This window comes from Anopheles maculipalpis, chromosome 3RL (assembly GCF_943734695.1).
Source record: "Anopheles maculipalpis chromosome 3RL, idAnoMacuDA_375_x, whole genome shotgun sequence".
NCBI lineage: Eukaryota > Metazoa > Arthropoda > Insecta > Diptera > Culicidae > Anopheles > Anopheles maculipalpis.
Genome location: NC_064872.1, coordinates 50,037,727 through 50,057,837, shown reverse-complemented (window position 1 = coordinate 50,057,837; position 20,111 = coordinate 50,037,727). Strand labels below are relative to the sequence as shown.

Below are 20,111 nucleotides of genomic sequence, written 5' to 3'. Positions count from 1 at the left end.
TGCTGTTTTACTTTTCCTCCCCTCTTTTGACTATCTTCATCTCTGATGCGAAACTTGCGCTTATCATTTCATCTTTTGCCATATTTTCTATAGAGTTTTGCACAATTCGTTCAGTGCATCATAGTTTGTTAGTTTTTCTTCTTCATCTTTTGCTTCTGCATTTTCAATTTTTGTCATTTACCATTGTACAATCACTTTTAATAGGAAACCTTGGATACATAATTCAAAAACGAATGATTATTATTATGCATTAGTAGCGTGGTGAAAGTTTCTTCCATTCCTAGCTCGCTGCGCTTTATTGGCGATGCTTCTTTATGTGTTCCCCGTTCTGCAAAAATCGACACACACATATCTCAAAAGCTGTCTCCTTTATGACGCTTCGGACGCCTTCACTTTCTCTCTCTCTCTCTCTCTCTCTCTCTCTCTCTTCCACTGGGTTTTTAGTTTTCGTTGGTTGTTACTTGTATATATGTGCAGTAGGTTTTTTGTTTTCTTTTTAATTTATTTTAGCCTTTTATCTGTTTCTCCACATGATTTTTGTATGCGTAGCCTGTCCTGTGAATAACGAATGAAGGTGACGCGCGTTGTGGATATAGTACATTAATCAGTCCAATGTCTTCAAAACGTACATCCCACAAATGCCATTCTTTTTTTCCCGCGAGGAAGAAAGATAAGCCATTGACGCCACTTCCCTGCACAGCAAGAACCCCGGGCACAATCTTCATCTTACATTGCCAGTTTTACAAAGCTTTACAATCACGTGCAATAATGCCATTAAAAATAATTGGAGGGAAAACAAAAATCGTAGCCATAGGCGGCTACCGCTTAAATGCAAGCGTCGATAGTTCGCTCACTTCGAGCGTACCTTCCCCTTTTTTTGCATCGAACTGGAAACGACTGGCTGGCAAGCTAGTTCTTAACACATTTTGGTTTTCTATTACTAATCATCCTGTCCTGTGTGTTACCACCACCAGGTCAAGGGTGGTCGGGTTTTGTTACTTTCTTTTTATCGTATCACAACAAGTAGAGATTAAAAACGCAACGAACGAACGAACATAATTTAATAAATAATAATTAAAACAATTTAGCTTCACTCATCCCTTTTGTACATTTGATCGATGTACGATTACTTGCGCCGATGCCTTCTTATCTAGAACCACGGAACCATTATTTTCCGATGTATTGTTACACGGTATCATCAACAGACAAGTCTTTTCGCTTATGGTTGTTGCTTTGTTGTTTAATTTCTAAACAAACCATCCCGCTGCTTCTGGATTCTGTCACTGAGTTTGACTAACATACAATCTAGTGTCTTCGGTACGTACACATGAACACGTACACAAAACAAATACGATCACTTACAATGCACCGCGAAACAAGTACATGATTTGAAGAATCATTTAATTCTCAACTGCAAATGATCATCTTAGCACACTTCGTATCAGCAGTACCGATAAGACGAAGGTATAAAGCCGAATGTAATTCGCGTGAAGCTTTGACGAATGGTTTACCTCACCACATTTACCTGGAAGGAACAAAAAACATCATTAGATGATAACTTGATTGCGGGTGATAATACAACTCAAGCCACTTACCATAGCTAGTAATGTTGGCCGGCATTGATCTGTGCTGGCCTGACTGCATGTTGGCACGATGACAGGTGTCCCCAACGAACAGCTGTACGTGATTGCCTTCCATTGGCACATAACTGATACATACTCCATGTTGAGAAATTGAGTGCTTGGCAATAATGTACGTCGTTTGGTTTTCCTGCCAGTGTCCGTGGCATGTGAATACTGTAATAAAATAGTAATATATTTTGTTTAACAATTTTTTTTGTCATATTATTTTCAAGGAAAGAAGCAGTTTTTATCTCATTTAATGTTATACTTTTATCATACTTACATTCTTCGTCATCGGTTTTACATTTTGGTTTTACTTCAATTATGCTATTCTCGTTGCAACCCACTAACAGTTGCCGATTCGTGTTGTGATTGATGTTACATCCTCCAGCCGTTTCGCGGCGTGATCTGCCCGCAGCACCATCTGTTGTATGAGTTTGAAAAAAAAATAAACAGATTAGTTTAAGTACAAATGCACCAGTCTTCCATTCCATTTGCGAACGAGATTCACCTCCGCCATCGGCGTGCGACGACATCATAGTGTATGTATCATTTCTTGATTCGGCTGCCGTACGTCGAGAGCGTGGTAGGAAGGATCTTCGCTTCGCTTCCAATCCTATGTAGCCTCCCACAATGCCGCCGGCGGTACCAGTGCTGCTACCGCTAATGGCGCTCTCCTGATTACGGTATCCGATCACGTCCCAGTGTCGATGTGAACGAGCTTTGTTGTTGTGGTTGCGTTTATGCCGTGAAATAGACGATGTAGGCATGAGGAAACCTTTCATCATATATTGACCCTCCAAAGGACAGAGCTGCGTTTCAGAATTATTTGCTGCGGAAGATTTTTTTTTCACCAATTACTTCATTCGTAAGATAGTTTGCTTTCAAGGCTGTTTAGAACGATATTTACCAAGCAAAGTTACAAACGGTGTTCGATGCACGTCAAAGTTTTCAGTCGTACATGCATCTTCTAGCCTTGCTGTCGGTGTTCCCATCTGTAGCTCTGCTACGTGAGTATCTCTTCTGTAGAACATTACACACATAAACCCGGATTTGCTAAAATTAAGTAAAAAAACAAAAAATATTTATTATTAAGTATGACGCCACGTCGCCGTATTGTCAAAACAACCATTTTTTTATTCGACTGTTTTTTTTTTAAATATTACAATAACGTAATTGGCCTCATATACTCACCATCCCATTGTGTGATGCACAACGGCCATCATTTCCGAGGAAGTTTGCTTGTTGATTTGTTCACAAAGAGAACGAGCCACCGTATGGCCATTTGGTTTCTTGATGTGCAGGGATCCGTCACTGAAAGCGAACAATAATAGGTCAATAGAGTTTATTCACCACTATAGCTATTTATTCACTACTATAGCAGCATACCTAGCGTCGAATACGTAATGCGCACTGCCCATCAGCGCATGCCAGAAACGAGGACCTTTGAACCATACGGGAAAGTCACAGCGATCCATCAGAGGTGCTTTTTTGAGTGTCATGATCCGGGAGCCAACCTACACATAGAACATAGCACATTATAGTCATGTTTAATATAGTCACTAATAGCTTCATTTACACATACCTCCGCACTTTCCAGCCCGTTACACGTAGCATCGCCGGATTGTGCTAGTTTGTACTCTGCATCTGTAAACAATGTTAAAATTGTAAAAGTTGCAAACAAATATCAGTGAATTGATGTACACACTGATAAAAATCGATCCATAATTACTATCACACTTACCGGATCCGCTCAGCTTCTCGTACACGAAACATCTGAAACGTTCTTCGTTTGACGTGGCATGATGATGTGAAACCAAACCCACCAAATACCGCGAATTGCCATCTTTCCACCATGCTAAGCATGTTAGTTCTTCAACTGCAAAAGATAAATCCGAACAAAGGTGAGCTTAAAATTATTCAACCCTTATTTCATATTTAGTTTATCAATATAAGTTCTCACAAAGATAAAAAAAGACAAATTCCCATCAAATGTACGATAACATCGTACACATTTGAAAAATCAATAATAAAACAAGATGCACTCTAAAAATGATTCCCAAGATTGTCTTGAAATTAGTTTTGCAATTGGGCGGTTAGCTATGGATTTTGTAAAAATAAAATTTAACTCGCGTCCACCATCAAAATGATATTTTCCATAAAAGCTTGAACCACTGCTTCGGATTATGAGATTCGAAGCCCAGTAAGGATTGAGATTCGAAGATTCGAATCCCCATTGCGATACGCTTTTCCTGACACTAGTGTGAACCGGTTAGGATGACTTATTATTTTGCTCATGGTATAAACAAATTTTCGAGATTGAAAATAAAGGAACTACCATGCATAAAATAATTTCACCAATACAATTCAACTAACCACCCTGAGCGAGAGTCTTTACAGTGATCTTTATTCTTACCCGTGCTTTCGGTCCCAGGTACATCAGGACATGCCTGAAAACTTAGCAGTAGTCTACTATCTTCTGTACACATTTCCATATTTGATACCGGACTTCTACATTCGCCATGACCTCGGTTATAGGTGAACGTATAAGATCCTGAAAGGGTAAGTCTTTTTATTTCTATTGCACAAATTGGCGCATTCTGCTTACCTGACAGCGGGCATTTAATTGGCTCTGGATTTATTTTAAACATACTGTACAATAAAGCATCACCCGGGATTTGTTCGCAAAGGTAATGCAATGTTTCGCGACCTTTGCATCCCATACCTGAAAGTACATTTTATTGTTGGACAATGTTTCGGAGGTAGAGGGGAAAACAGAGAGGAAGGAACAAGAAAAAATATACATTAAAACAATTACTTTCATAACAATTTACAAATAGGAGGAGGAGGAAAATTGTACCAAATAAAGAAAAAAAAAAGATAAAAAAACACAAACCAACCAATAAATGAAAATATGCACACAACACATTACACTCATCTACGATTATATTGGAAAGGAATTAGAAAACCCTGTACCATTCATAGAATTGAACGTTTTGATTGGTTTAGTAACGCAAATAAAGAGTTATATCGATTTTCTAACTCCTTACAATAACCAAGTATGAGAATGACTAAAACAAAGTTTTGCATAGCGTAGATTTATCATCGCACAAAACCAATAGTTTAAACTCTTCAAGAGTCAATGCCGGTTAAAGCGCCGAGAGATTCGAATTGTAATTTATACTAGAACATACATTAACAAACAATTGTACTTCGTTTTAGTCATTCTTCGCATTCCTACATACATTAACGAAATAAATGGTACACGTTAGAAAAAAAGCTACACTGCGAAGTTTCCGTAATAGCCCTATGACAGAAGACGAATGAACTGAGTAATTTGGAGCGAAAAATAAAAGTGTACAGGTATTATGACGTCCACTATCCACTTGTTAGTAATAATAGTAATTTGAAATGCATTTTACGTTAAACATCATGTGTCCATTCGTGATTCGAATTATTTCTCCATTCGCTCCCGAATGAATATTACACTACAGCGAGCGAGAGCTGCACAAAACCACATTTTTTAATTAAAAATATTTACACGCTTTTGTACTCTTTCCTCTTTGTACTCGCATACGAAAAGTGCGTTCTACTAATGACTATAGAAAATAATCCATTTTTATCGTTTCAGTCGCTAACCAATCAATAGGGCTGAGTTTTAATTTTGTAACATGAATTACAGTCGCAAAATTTGCTGGAAACAAGTATCTGTGCATTGGTACAAAACCTTGTTCGTAAGCCGTTAATCGCTACATTCGTATCATGTGTGTTGAAGCATCTTGACTATTGTAGAACGCGTGATTGTTATGTTATGACAGTCTACGTTTCCGTTCTATTTTATGTACTGTACGAAAAAGTGAATCCAACAACTTGCACTAGACGGCAGTCTCGTCGTAAAATGGAAAACAAACAAAAATTCTTTTCTCCTTATTGCCCTAACGTTGGGTGGAATGGAGCAGTAAGTGGAGGAGGAAAGGAGATGATGTAGAAAGCAACTGGTAGGAATTCACATTTCATACGTCGCGGGGGCAGCTATTTGGAAAATCGATCATTGTGATATAGTTGATTTTGGCAGCTATGAGCACAAGTAACTTAATTTCCTGCTAGTTCGTGTACTTGATTATTTCATCTAGCGCTTCACACAATTATTTCTGGAATTATTCTGTTCATCTGTTTTTTTTTTATCATTTAATCAACATTAGGTAAATTTAAACAAGCGCAACATTTGAATGAAAAAAACAAAACAAAACAAAACAAACAAAAACAAACAAACAAGTTATTTTAAACTATAACGGGAGTAATTACATCGGGCAAACCCATCCCAACATTCAATCTGTTTTTCGTTCAAATAATTTTATTGCAAAAACTTGTGTTAATCGTGTAATTTGCTATACGATCAGCTAATAAATGCGACCACCTGCTGCTGCTGCCGCTGCTGCGAGAACACGGCAACAAAATTCACGTACGTAAGATATTTATACTGATGAGAAAAGCTGTTTTCTGATGGATCGATTTCAAAGAGCAACTAATTTTTTGAGCATCCATACTGTCCGCATCATAATCTGATCATCTTCTGAATTGAAAGTAATCGATTTTACTCAAAAAAGGGAAAAGTTTTTGTTTGTTTTCGGTTACAGAAAGCACACAAAAAGATTGCTGCACAAAAATGAAAATGGAATACGGTAACTCATAAACAATTTGCAAACAAATAAATATGTTTAGAAGAGACATCGTGAAAACTTTACACAAACAATAAAATCATAACAATAACAGTCGAAATGGAGTATGAAGGTGATGGTGATTCACGCAAACATAAACTAAATGCGAAAATTGACTGACATATTGCCACGGTAGGCAAAATGTACCGCGAGAGTGAGAGCTAGATGATGGCGAATGAATTATGTTTAAAAAAAAAAGAGAGAAAAAAAAACAATACTAAAACTAAACTTTAATACACAAAAACAAAACCAAAAAATGTGGCCAGCGAGCGTGATGTAGATTTTCTATATGTTATGTCCTTTTACAGTCTACTAGTGAAGTGTTACCATTTCAATAATTATAAAATTGCTACAAAAAAATTAAATTGTTTTGTTTACTTTGTTGCACAAAACAAGCAACATATGTCAACAAATTTATAGACTTAGACTGATTTTTGTTTAACAATTACATTTGGAAACAGTTCAATTCGGAGTATGCAATCGATTCCTAACTTCAAGGCCACTACTAGTCCCATGATCTAGCGACAATCATAACTTGTTTAATAGCAAACGAAAACAAAATGGGGAAATAAAACTGAATGAAATGATGTCAAATAAAGCAATTGAAGGCCGAATATTTTTTTGTTAGTTTTGGGTTTTGGCTTTTTTAATCAAGAGGAACGGTCCATCCGTATTGCTTATTTGTTTTGGGGTTACGAGATAACAATTACTCCTGTAAACAACAGACAGCATCTATTCTGTTGCTGGATACATGGTAATAAACAAAGGTTGAGTTTTCGTATTTATCTAAACACCTAATGCTGGTTATTAATGCGGCTCATGTTGCCTGCACTCGAATGATTGCTTCACCTTCGGGTGAAGCATAAATGATTGCACAAAAACTTTGATAACAATTTGACTTTTTCGATAAGCAAAGCCTTTATCAACCATCAATTGTTTTGATGCAACTAGAATAGAATTTCTAGCTCTTTACAGCTGCTGCAAATTAATCAGGGGAGAGTGGGGGTCTTCTGTTTTACAAAAGAAAGAGATAAACGGAGAAAAAACAGATATTTAGCGAAACACAGCGAAGGGTTTTGATGAGCAATGACCGGATTATTAAGTGGGTAAGAAAGAATCAGGAGACAATTAGATATAGAGCAAACAGTCATGATAGTGGATCAGTAGTAGTTGTTGTTGTAGTAGTAGTAGTAGTAGTATTAGTAGCAGTAAAGTTAGTAGTGATAGTATTAGTAGTAACGTATCGTTTGAGCAAATAAACTGTCTTGCGATTCTAACGAAGAAACAAAATAGAGGCGAATGAAAAATGAAAAACGGAAAAACACATAAAAATATAGGAATATATCACTTATAAAAAAGATAAAATAGTAATTTTCTGTTGCTTACAATTGTCGCTATCTTCATTGGATCGCATATATGGATCCGATGACGATATTCTTGAATGCCCGTTCATGTTGGGATGAGCTAAGCCCCGATCACTTTTTAAAACGCTATGAATAGGCATTGCAGCTGGATTCAACTGGCCTGTATAAAAATCTTCACACTCACTTTCTTTATACTGGAGTATGTTTATGTGCTTCTGATAAATTACAACGCACCGGTGACATCCTTTGCTGCAGTGGGCGAACGTCGTATCGTTGTGCGTGTGGTGTGGGTAGGTGACCCAACATGACAGGTACGCGAGGTACGAAATCATGAGAGGAAGGGAAAAAAGAACAATAGAACAGAGTTCGTTAGTGTAGTGATCTGTAAGAAATTCTATTCTGTTTTTGTTATTCTTACCCATTAACTAATAAAAATTTATCGCCTTCACTAGCAATACACCTGCCCCTAGTACTTAACGTGGATCCTTCTATTGTAATTGGCTGTTGTACACCGGATTGAAACCATTGACCTTCCCAGCGCTTGGGAAATGCACACCCCGTTCCACTTTGTAAAACTATTTCCAACAAACATGTAGGAAGATAAGAGAAGAGAGAGCAAATAAGCGAAATATGTTGAATGTGGCTCGGGAAACCGAATCTCTTAACTTACCTTCCTGTTTAGCTGCATCACAGCATCCTAAGATCAAGAACAAGGCCAAACATATTTGCACAAAACTTCTATACATTAGTTTCGTTTTGCTTCTGTGATGCGGTGAGGGCACAGCCGCCAGTGTTGACTGTTGGTATCGTTCTAGTAGTTCGACTGATGTAAGGGGGGTGGTGTTGGTGGTGATGGAAAGGACAGCTTGATAGGAATCGTTCGCTTCCTGCGCTCCTGTCGTCCTCCTACGATTGCGTGGATGTATTTCGGTTCCATCGGTGACGGGAGTGCTGACCGGATTTATCAATCTTCGCCGTCTTCGTCGCTTTTGCCGAGCAGGACAAGTGGTGGTTAAAATGCTGGATGATGTACTGGTGCTACTAGTGCGTGTAGGTGTATGTGAATGCGTGTCGTCGGCAACATTAACAGGAATGTTAAAATAATCACAATCAAGTAAGCCTTTGAGCGAATTACGGACACGTCCGATGGAGTGATTGCTGCAGCCGCTGATTAGTTTACGTCGTGATCCTTTTCTGTGTTTCTGGATCATGCTGTGCATTTTATTAGTTCAGTAAGCTTTCTGGAGCTCCGTGCACACGAATACGTTTTCTCCCTATTGACCCACCAGCGCAAAACCACTGCCCGGAAGGAGTAGGAGTAGCTGCACAACAGCGGGGAACCCACTTTTCGAAATGGGATGCGCTCGTGATTGCGTTTCTTTAGCAAACGGTTTTGCACAACAGAAATAATGGGCTGCTGCAGTAGCCCCGGTTACATTCAGGGAAAGGATATTTTTTCACCATTAATCTTTTCCCAACACACACACACTGCACTCTCTCTCTCTCTCTCTCTCTCTCTTACGCGCTCACTGGCTGGTCTGACGCGAGGAGGCCTTTTGTTATTTTTTCCTTGTTCATTGGTACTTGCTTAAAAGGACGACACTGGCAGGAGCGTAGTACGGTTTCCCTGCCTTATTTTATGCTGTACACGCTCTCTCGTACACTCTCGATTGCTTGTGCACACACTTTGTGTAGAGCAGCAAGTGTTGTATCGATGATTGCACCCCGCAATGCTCTCGATCGTTTCCTTTTCTCTCCAACTCGCAAGCAAGGAACGCGATAACGCTTGCTCTCTTGCTACTTCACAGTACTTTTCTGGCGTATCTTTTGTGCGATGAGGATGGTTCAGCCTCTATTGCATATATTGGTGGTTGCGGTGGCGTTCGTCTTTGAGGGATGATAATAATTGGGGTGCATTTTTATAAGTTCCCTTTGCTGCCATCACCGACCGGTAGTACCGCATAGAATGCTGTCAATGTGCAAAAGAGATGCGAAAATTTAACATTAGCGAGAGCGGAATATATGATAACACACGGTGAAGATTCCTCCATCATTTGGCGAGAAATTTCATGTTCATCAAAGACAGCATAGCAGGAGAACTGTTACACATTTTACAACGGCTTCATGTACAAACTCCGGAACTGTTCTCTCATTCTCACCAGTTTGATTGCACTTAACCAACTAAAAAAATCCTGATCTCCATTGATTTGCTCCGGTTCTCCTAATGCAAAATTCTGCCTGGAAGATTATATTGTTCAAATTGGACGAATGAACGCAACTATTCAAAGGTATTTTAAATTTTAAAAGATTTCATGATGTTCTTCCAGTGCACGCACACGTACACCCTACTCCTAGTCTTTGTGTGGCAATTTGTTCCTTTTATGGGAATAGCACACTGCGAATAATTATTGATATCCGTACCATAAAAAAAAATCACTACTTCTTCCTACATGTTTCGAGCGCATTTTTTTTGAGGATGTGCTGCACTTGTTTATTCGAAAAAAAAAAAACCAATGCTATATGATCCGTGGGAAGTGCTGTGTAAGTGCTTGTATGTGTGTCCGCAGAAGACACAATTTGCTTTATCGACATCTTTTCACTACGATGAAAATTGACACTTGCCTGCCTGAAGGCCTTTATACTCTCTCCCCACATCATTCAACGAAATTGTTGACGCCCCGATACGGTATATACGGTGCATATTTTCGATGGTCGCGTTTATCGTACACCACGCTACTAAACTGATGCGTTTGTGTGTTGCGCGTGCAGTACTGAAAATAACAAACCTCAGCTAGTGGGGACAGCTTTACATTTTTATGATAATGATAAAACACCTCTCAACTCAAACGTTTTCGATCAAAGATGCGCAAATTATTGTTCGTTAGAACTTCGCCTTCTGCTTCTTCTGTACCGTGAGTCGCTGTTGCTGCTCCTTATGCGCTCTGAATTTTCATCCTGTTCGATCTCATTCGGGAGAATCTTTTGCGTTTTGATGCTCTCACCATTTGCTCTCTCACCTTTGCTTGCCTCACGTTCACACATTCGCACTGGTCGACTAGCGCCGTCTTGTTCGCACTCACACGGGCAAACTAGCATAGATCCCTGCCGCCATTGTTAATTTTTATATTAGTATTGATTTTTCCACACACTTGGCTTTACTCCCGAAGGCCCGAAAATGATACTGGCCCACTGGAAATTAGCTACACGATGGCACTGTTTTCGCCACTTCACTGAACTAGCAAACAATGCGCCTCGATTTTTCAGCTGCATTTCTTTAAATTGTGCATTGTTCTGGACTTTCTCTCGGGTGGCTACATCACTACTACTACTACCATCATCATCCCGCTGTTCTATTTTCACGGTGCACACAACATTTTTCCACCACGATATGCTGCAGCGCTAGCATGTCCACATATCACAGAAACTCAAATTATGCTAGGCCCGCCATGGTATCCGGGCTGTGATTCGAGTGAGCTAAGTTGGAAGCAGGATTTTCGCACGGGCACACAATATGGTAACTGCACTTTATTTCGTCTGAAATTATCACTTCCTCGGTTAACACCACAATGAGGTATAGCCGAGTGAGAGAGAGCCTACAAACTATCGGTGCAATACCTGTCACCCAGCAGCAGCACAGCCAGACTACACACGCACAGAAAATATGTGACGCAGACGCGAACTTAACTATGGAAACTGCTCCACGGCAAACTTTAGAACATCCACTCGATTACATGTTTTGATACAATAAAATGATATTTTCAACGCACTGGAATAGAAAAATGAATTATTTGAGACCGTTTTCCTTGCTCACACACATTTGTATTTTTATCACTGTCAGTAAAACCATGAATTTTTCATGACAGCTTGGGACAGTTGCAGCACAGTTATAATAATATGTTTTGACCAATTTAATTGAATCAGATCCAACTGTGGCTGTTCATTTTTCCAAAATTATTTGTGTGAGAGAGAGAAAGAGAGACAGAAATAGCGTTAGAACTAAATACAAATATGTACATGAGTACGCGTATACACATGTGGCTAATTCAAGGTAGATTTATTTCGTGTTTGATGCAGAAACGGATATTCAACCTGAAACTTGAAACTGAAACTTTTAAAAAAATCAAGACGATGGACGAGAATGGTGAAATAAATTCCAGATCAAATAGAGTCAACAAAAGGCCGTTTTGTTTCTAGAAGCGATTGTGAAGGACCGGAGCCCATCTATTGACAAAATTGCCTTAATAGCTACTGCTAAGAAATTTTCAATAAAAATTTGCCTCAATAATGCGTTAATTGGCAGATTTTTTCAATAGGGCGCAATTTGCATCTATTTATCTTGGGGGCAAAGTTGCTGGTTTGACGTTTGTGGTACAATTTTGCAAATTGGAACATTGTTTAGGTCAATGGTATGTTGTTATATCTGGTTCCTAAAGACAAATATATTTCGCTTTATATTGTTGTACAGGTTTTCTTTAATTTTTACAACTCAAACAACATCTGAAGGTGCAGAATACAGCATGTAATGGATTCCGCAGCTTTGAGTACTATTTTGTAAAACACAAAAGGTAATTCATGGCAGGATGGTGGGGTACCACCGGCCAAACAAGTTGCATTTTCCATTTCATTGTTATTTTCAATTAACTCACACGGTTTTCAGTGGTGTGTTTCGTATCGCGGTCAATGGAAAATAGTGATGAATTAAAATCCTCGAATCGACGTACGAACCGGATTAAGTACGAATGCAAAACGTGCTGCAAGACCGTCTTTACTAAATCTCACAAACAATTTCACGATGAAGTACATCGTACAACCCGCTACTCATGCAACAGTTGCAGCAAAACCTATGTGCATAAGCGTGATTTGGAGCTGCACCACAAGCTGCACAATGCACCGGCCAGTTTCCATTGCACCAGATGTACGGCCGTCTTCGAATGTGCGGCACATTTACAGTCGCATAAAGAATCGAAACACCTACCGAAGGAGAAGTTCGCTTGCAAATTGTGTCCCCTGACGTTTACGCTGAAGGGCAACCTCACAAAACATCTGATAGTGCACGAAGGCAATCGTTCTCATTCATGCGACGAGTGTGGCAAAACGTTTCTGCGTACAAATGCTCTAAAGCACCATAAGTTAAGTCATCGGGTGAAACGTTACCAGTGTCAGGCTTGTGGCAAAGAATTCATCGATGCTCGCAACCTCGAACGGCACCTGAAAACCCATTCAAGGTTGAAAGGTTTCAAGTGTTCTATATGCGGTGTGACGAGTGCGCGGAGGGATAACATTGTAAGGCACGCGAAAAGCTTCCATCCCGAAGCTGATCTGAAGGTGATCGTTCTAGCAAGCGGCAACATCAATAATGGTGAGATCGAAGCAATTAAAAAAGAAGCTCAAAAAAGCACAAAACCGGTACAACCTACCCCAACGAACCGGATCAGTGTGATACAAGTGATAGGAACGCCAAAGACACCGATTTTGTCAATGCAAGCGAATGGCGATTGGACGTCTACGAACAACGTTTCGCCGGGTCGCGAATCGAACCAAATCGGTGCTCCATCTTCTGTGAGGCAGGATCCACCGAAAGCTTCCTTTAATTCCCGTCTCGACAATCTAGAATTGTATCGAAAAATCTTAAAGCCTGCCACTTCACAAAACAGTACTAACTGCAACACCACTGCCAACAGTCGAATAACGGAAGTAGGCCAACCTAACCTCCAACCTGATGATAGTGACACATATAAAAACGATCGCCTACCATCGGTTGAACTCGGCAACTGTGATATCCCAGCCGAAAAAATCTGTAACGGCGGTGGAGCTGCTGGTGGTGGTAGTGGTGGTAGCGGCACTACAAATAACGGCAGCAGCAGCGGTCTAGGATCTATTAATAATTTCTGTGAAGTTCACTGGCGTAAGCGTACCTCACAGTACTTTATTACTAGCAGCAAAGCGCAAGCAGATTGATCGTCTGATCGAATAGTGTGAATAGTCGAAATACACGCTTTGGCTGTGCTTGAAGTGAAAACACAACAAACGTCCTACGTGAAAGGTGCTAATCCCGGAACCATGCTTGATCGACAGCCAAAGAACGCGAACGAGGAAGACCAACAGTTTATTACAAGTTTTACGAAAACAAAAAAGTGGCGAAAGATTTTGGAACTGGGACAAGAACTAGCACCGGTCCAGCGATCGAACTATTTATGGGCCTGGCCGCTTGAGCAGGATGTAGAACGGTTCAGTGAGGCACTGAATCGCCACGGTATACAAAATATTGCCAGTGTAGGCTGTGGTACTGGCTTGCTAGAGTGGATCATCGGTTGTGCAAATGGTATGTAAGGATTTTTTATTTTTTCACCTTTGTTTCAATGATCAAAAATACACCCTTACTTCTATAACTAGCCAGCATTTTCCCGGATAAGAAAGCAAATAATTTTTAACCATATCTCTCGTCACATTTGTATGAAAATTTCTAGAAAGATGAAACTATTAGTTGTCTTACTAACGGAATTTAGTCTAAATCACACAAGTGTCTGTTAGGAAATATTTTTTGGCTAATGCTAACCAAAATTGTATGCCACCGAAATTACATATTTTCATTAAAAATTAGCACATAGCATAGCACATTAGCGCATACCATAGCAATGACGTTCAAACTGTCGCTTTCATTTCAGACACAATTAGTGTTGTCGGTATAGAGATCGACGAGGTATGGTGGAGCTCAAAGTATGCACCGATCCGATACATTCCACTACTTTTTGTCAATGGGTCGGACAGTTCCATGAAGGAAGTGATGTCAAAATGGCACGACAAGCCCCTGGATACACTTTTATTTTGTTACTTCAACAACGGAGAAGCGTTTGAACAGTATGTAAAAGAATTTAACGGGCGCTTCGTAATACTAATTGGTCCGGGCAGAGAAAAGGGTGTGCATACCAATCCTTTGCCGTTGGCCCCCGGTGAATGGTTTTGTCGTGATTGGAAGCTGATGGACGAGTTCAGCATCGGAAGTGAAAACATAAATTGTGTTGCAATCTACGAACGGATAAGCACGAGTTCTTAACACTGAATACTTTTGCAATACAAAATGCCAAAATTTTGCGTACGAACAATTGATTTCTTTATTTCATTAGAACGCCTTAGCTTGCTTAACAATCGATGAAAGAAAATTAAACATGATAATTTTGCACAGGTTCCCTGCATACAACCTACATAATAGTAAGTCACAACCTAAGCATCGGTTAAAATTTTTTAGAAATTGGTCAAAATTTTAACTGAAACATTGTAATCTCTATGAAGTAAGGAAAGATTGTAAAAAAAACACTCGTAAAAGAAGAAGTTCCTTGTACAAGTGGATATATCACATCTTGGCTGTGTGTAATAGATTTAAAAATCTTTTCTTTTAATCTTTAAGACTTTAATATCTTTTTTTTTAGAACTTCAAATTAGATCAAGTATTCGGTCCAAAGTGGCCCTGTGGTGTAGACGACAGCGGTGCCGGTCTTCATACGGCAGGACCGTAGTGAGGACTGACTATCCAAGTACGTGGTATCTTCAGGTCTTGTAAGCCATTCGATGGCCGCCGTGATCTCGGAGGTCGTTATGCCAAGAAGAAGAAGAATTCGTCAAAGTCCGTTTTCAAACGCAAAGGGATAAATATTATCAAATTTCCTGGTAAATTTATTTATTTACATATTTTCATTCATGTAGGACGGCCAGGCCGTATTGCTATATTGGGCATTTATAATTTATACAAAAATCCCAGTACAAGCTGTGTAAGCAATTTATAACAATCTAGACAGAGTGACTGTCTGGGCCGGTAAAACAAATCTTGTAGACAGAAGGCGCATCGTGTTTGTTTTTTTATTTTAACAATTCCCTGTTAGAGAACCTTATCCAATAAATCTATAATCATAAGGCAGGATCAAATGTTCGCCAATGCATTGAAAGAGTTGAAAACAAACTAACATTTTTTGATGACTAAGAGGTCAACTTAATATCGTGAAATTCCCTTGAAAGAGGAATAATATTATTTTTCTTAAATGCTACTTGGACACAGATATCGAGCGTAATTAAATGTTCGAGTTCATTTTTTAAATTTTGAAGCGGTATATAAACACATGTGCACATAAATTCATGCTCTACGTCGAGTATAGGTTTATAGCCTGATATTAGCTACGGCGAGTCGATCCGGGTGTCCAGGAGTGAACAAAAGGCCTCTAAGCGTTGCAATTTAGATGGTCAAGGCGATCAAGACCTTGCAGGGTATAACGTCCAACGTAGTCCATTTCCACTTTTAAGAAAAGCAGGACGAACCGGTTGAGTTTGAGCTGGACGGATTCCAACCGGGTCAGCGGACGAGGAACAGAGATCAACCATACAACTAAAGCTTATTTTTTAAAAAAATTTAATGCATTATATGAAATTATTTAGATGAAATATTGGCTCTCTTCTAAAAGCCGAGTGATGCTCAGCTATTTTCGATTCAGAGCCAATTGGTAGTTGCAAAGAGCTGCAACATTTTCTTTCGTTAGCTCAAAATCATTAAGCAACATTGCTGCAACACATTTTGTCATTAATTCTATTTGTTTATTAGGCCGATTTACTTACAAAGCCCGCTTTTCACTGTTTTCTCTTCGCTATCTAACAGGCCAAATCGATCACTATTACCCTGCTCGATTGGCAGCACCACGAGGTGAAAAGCGTTCACTAAATACGTCCACTAACGGTGTAAAATTAAATTGAGCATTTTATGGTCCCTATAATAGGCAACGATTCCGCCGGACTGATCCTCCTGATCAAAGAACAACGGGTAGTGTAAGTGAGTTATGTCCTTTAAAAAGTATGCCCAGATTCGAGCACAATTTTACTATCTTGAGTAAAGGTGTGGATGGATAGGATCATTCACTGCTGGACGAAACATACAGTACAAAAAAACCGGAAAGTCCTATCCACTAAAGGCACCCATCAACAGGTAGCGGTGGTAGTAAGGCAAAACATGAACAAAAATAATTGCATTAATGATTAATTTCACACACACTCATTCATTCATGCCACGCACATGTTTGCACATGTCTCATGTCACTTTCCCAGACGTACGTACACGTGCACACTCTTTATCGAGCTCACTGATAGAGCCGATCGGGTGAGTTGAACTTCTGCAAAGGAAGTTTTGGACTGATCTCTTGCTAAACTGATGGGTCACGGGATCGCACTTTTGGTTGTCCGCATCATCGATACACCTTGTCATCCTGGTACACGATGTACGGATTGTGGGATGAGTGTGTTAGAGTGCCCGGACCGGACGATTGTTGCTGCTGCTGGTGGTGCAACGCAGCCTGGCTGGACATGAGCGAGTGGTTCTGATACTGGTACGGTATTCGGCCGATGGTTGAATAGCTAGGCCGGGCCTGAGTCGGTGAACCGTTCGGTTTGTACGGCAGCGTCGCGTAACTTTGAGCGTACGGTGGTGCAAGCGTCGGATACATGGCCGCAGGTTGTCCCTTTTTGCCCGTGTAATTAACCTGCAGCGTGCCGGGCATTCCCATCGGCATCGGATGCCCACCACGTGGATGGTGATGGTGGTAACTGTCGTTGTTCATCTTCAACCGGCAAATACAAATGCAGATGATGAGCAGAAAGATGAACACCACGACACCACCAACAATGCCGATGATGAGCGTGTCATCATTCGCCGAAGGCATCTTCTTAAGCGGTGGCATTGCCGCTGAAGATACCTTTGACTTTGAACCCTTGGTGCGGGTGGTGGTCGAGGAAGAGGATACGGGTGGCATGCTCCAGATGATATCATGCTCCGTGGTGGCTGCGGATTTCGTCATCTGCACTTCGGACGTGTAGTTATAGAAGCTAATCGTTGGGGTAGTGCGTGTACCAGTACCAACAACGGTTCCGGTGCTTGATATCATCGGTTGTGTAGGGTTGGTGGGTGCTTTACTGCGATTGTCACACACCAGCTCAATGTCACCAACTTCAGTGAGTAGTTTGCCGGCGACTGGTGCCGGACTTGCACAACGCACATCGCTTACTTTCGTGGCAAGAATCCATCGACGGAAGGCGCGCGCCTGACAGTCGCATCGCACCGGATTCGTTGCTAGTCCGTCAATCTGGATGCTGTTTTTCCGATCATCCAACGAGCTGAGAAATGGTTGTGTAAGTGTGCTTACTTTCGAACCAGCAATGCTGAAGTCAATATGGGCCGACCGAGGTAAGGGTAGTAGCAGTGCCGGAGGTAATGCCGTCAGTGAAGTGTTGTGCAAACGTACGGTCAAATATTTGTTGCGTAGTCCAGCGAAAGCACCGGATGAGATGCTTTGCAAGGCGTAACCATGCAGGCCCAATGTGTGTAGTTTGGGATGGTGCAAGACTTGAAGCTGGTCCGACTCCAGATTGGCATCCTTTGCCTCAATGTCAACTGCAGCCAACGCTGGTAACTCTTGCACAATGCCCTGCACATCGATGTACCCCAGCTTCGCGTACTGATATGCTTCCAGTACAGCAAGATCTTTCAACGGTTTGAACGCGTTCTTTTCGAGTCGTGCTAGTTCGGGAAGCTCGCGAATATACAACTCCGATAGACCTTCAAGCCGTTCGAACGTCTGTGCGGTGATCGAGCGGATCGGGTTACTCGACAGGTCGAGGTAGCTGAGCAATCCCAGCTTTGGCCAGATATCCCGCAATCCATCCGCATCGACAATTGCGTTGTGCGATAGATCCAGCCGTTCGAGCAGCGTTACTTTTTCGAAAGCTTTGGGACTCACCGCCGAGATGTTGTTGTAGGAAAGGTTCAAACTACGAAGGTACGGTGTTTCGAGTACGGGAAGTTCTCGGACGCCCGTTCCGGCTAGATTCAGGGAGCGTACCGTTTTTGGCTGGCCGAGCACGGTGGCGATTGCTTCCGGGGTGAGGGGATTGTAGGAAAAGTCGACATGTTTAGCGTTAATCATAAGCATATGACCGGCCCGTGGTACTTCTCGAATAGCGTTGTTGCTCAAATCCAGTGTCTGCAGTGTGTCGTGTTGATCACCGAAGGCTGCTACAGGCACGCTGGACAGCTTGTTACCGGCGAGCGAAACACGTTCGAGTCGCTGTACGCGGCTTTTGGCCAGCACTTGTTCTGGTAGGCTTGTCAGTTTGTTATCACTGAGATCGAGCAAGTCCAGACGGAGTGTACCTTCGAACGAACGTTCAGACAAGCGATCGAGTCGGTTGGAGGCCAGATCGAGAATCTGCAGCTGGGAAGAGTTGTGAAAGGCCATGTCCTGTACCGAGTCTATTACGTTCGCACGCAAGTACAATTCCCGGAGATTTACCAAACGACCGAAGTCAAGTTGCTGAATGGTAGAGAGTCGGTTGCCGGAAAGATCGATCACCTCGAGATGATCCAGACCAGCAATCAATTCAGGCGGGAACACTTCCAACCGATTGTTTGCTAGCAGAATCTTTCTGAGGCGCGGATGTATCTTCAGTGTGTTAGAGGTGAAGCTTTTAAGCATATTGTGAGACACATCAAGCATCTCGAGAGCAGTCTCTGTCGTGAACATATCAGCACGCAGCTCCTGTAATGCGTTCTGTCGGAGGTTGAGTGATCGTAGGTTGACCGTGTTAACAAACGAGCGCGGGCGCAACTGCTCTAAGCCGTTGTCCGCCAGCGATAAATCGAAGAGATTGTTCAGATTCAGGAACGTTCCTTCCTCGATCACTTTCAGCTGGTTAGAATTGAGCAGCACAATTCGCAGATCAGTGTTGTTGTGGAACAGATCGGCCTGTAGCATCTTCAATCCACAGTGACTAATGTCGATCACCTGTAGCTTGATTAGCGGGTATATCATCGTGCGTGTTACCTGGCCGATGTGTTCGTTGCCGCTCATGTTTAGATACAGCAGATTGTTAAGGCTATGGAACGAATCGATCGCCAGATCATCGATGCTGTTCGAGCTTAAATCCAATCGTCGTAACTTTGGAAGCACGATCTTGCGGAGCGATGCAATACGATTGAACGAAAGTTTGATTTCCAGCAACGTGCCGTCCAATCCTTTGAATGTGTCCTCGCCTATCACTCCCAAGTTATTGCCAGAAATGTCCAGATATATAAGTTTGCGGAATGCCGCAAAGCTATCGCCCGGCAGTTCGCGTATGACGTTACGGGACAATGAAAGGTAGCGAATATTTTCCGGTTGAATTGATTTCAGTATGCTTGAAGATAGAGCTGCAACGCGATTAAAATCTAAGTACAGATTCGACAACTTCGGCAGCCGCCCGAGAGCACTGCCTGGGATAAAGAGAATGTTGTTGTCTCGCAGAATGAGTGTTTGCAGATTGTCCAATCCCTCGAATGCATCGTCTTCGATCTGTAATGGAAGAAAAGCCGTTGTAAAAGATCATACCCCTAGCGAAAT

The 20,111-nt window shown here is 41.3% G+C and overlaps 4 protein-coding genes across 4 annotated transcripts in view; 2 read left to right on the top strand and 2 right to left on the bottom strand.

The window, feature by feature from the left end:
- Positions 1–20,111, bottom strand: part of LOC126561370 (chaoptin) — a 79,279-nt gene that overhangs the window by 57,621 nt on the left and 1,547 nt on the right. Inside the window, exon 4 of the mRNA XM_050217480.1 lies at positions 16,911–20,063. Within this exon, the coding sequence (XP_050073437.1) occupies positions 16,926–20,063 (3,138 nt within the window). The 3' untranslated portion in view covers positions 16,911–16,925. The remainder of the gene's footprint in view (positions 1–16,910; positions 20,064–20,111) is intronic.
- LOC126560742 (uncharacterized) lies at positions 1,522–8,596 on the bottom strand. The gene is made up of 14 exons (XM_050216697.1): positions 8,375–8,596; positions 8,123–8,279; positions 7,889–7,953; positions 4,231–4,347; positions 4,039–4,176; positions 3,367–3,501; positions 3,208–3,269; positions 3,012–3,139; positions 2,817–2,936; positions 2,533–2,678; positions 2,134–2,454; positions 1,906–2,046; positions 1,580–1,796; positions 1,522–1,525 (listed from the first exon to the last, which is right to left on the bottom strand). The coding sequence occupies exons 1-14, from the start codon at positions 8,448–8,450 to the stop codon at positions 1,522–1,524; spliced, it is 1,827 nt and encodes a 608-aa protein (XP_050072654.1). The 5' UTR covers positions 8,451–8,596.
- LOC126562327 (zinc finger protein 765-like) lies at positions 12,377–13,662 on the top strand. Its single transcript, XM_050218789.1, has one exon. It carries the CDS (start codon positions 12,385–12,387, stop codon positions 13,660–13,662), a length of 1,278 nt encoding a protein of 425 aa, XP_050074746.1. The 5' UTR covers positions 12,377–12,384.
- LOC126560741 (uncharacterized) lies at positions 13,765–14,758 on the top strand. The gene is made up of 2 exons (XM_050216696.1): positions 13,765–14,026; positions 14,370–14,758. Exons 1-2 carry the CDS (start codon positions 13,765–13,767, stop codon positions 14,756–14,758), a joined length of 651 nt encoding a protein of 216 aa, XP_050072653.1.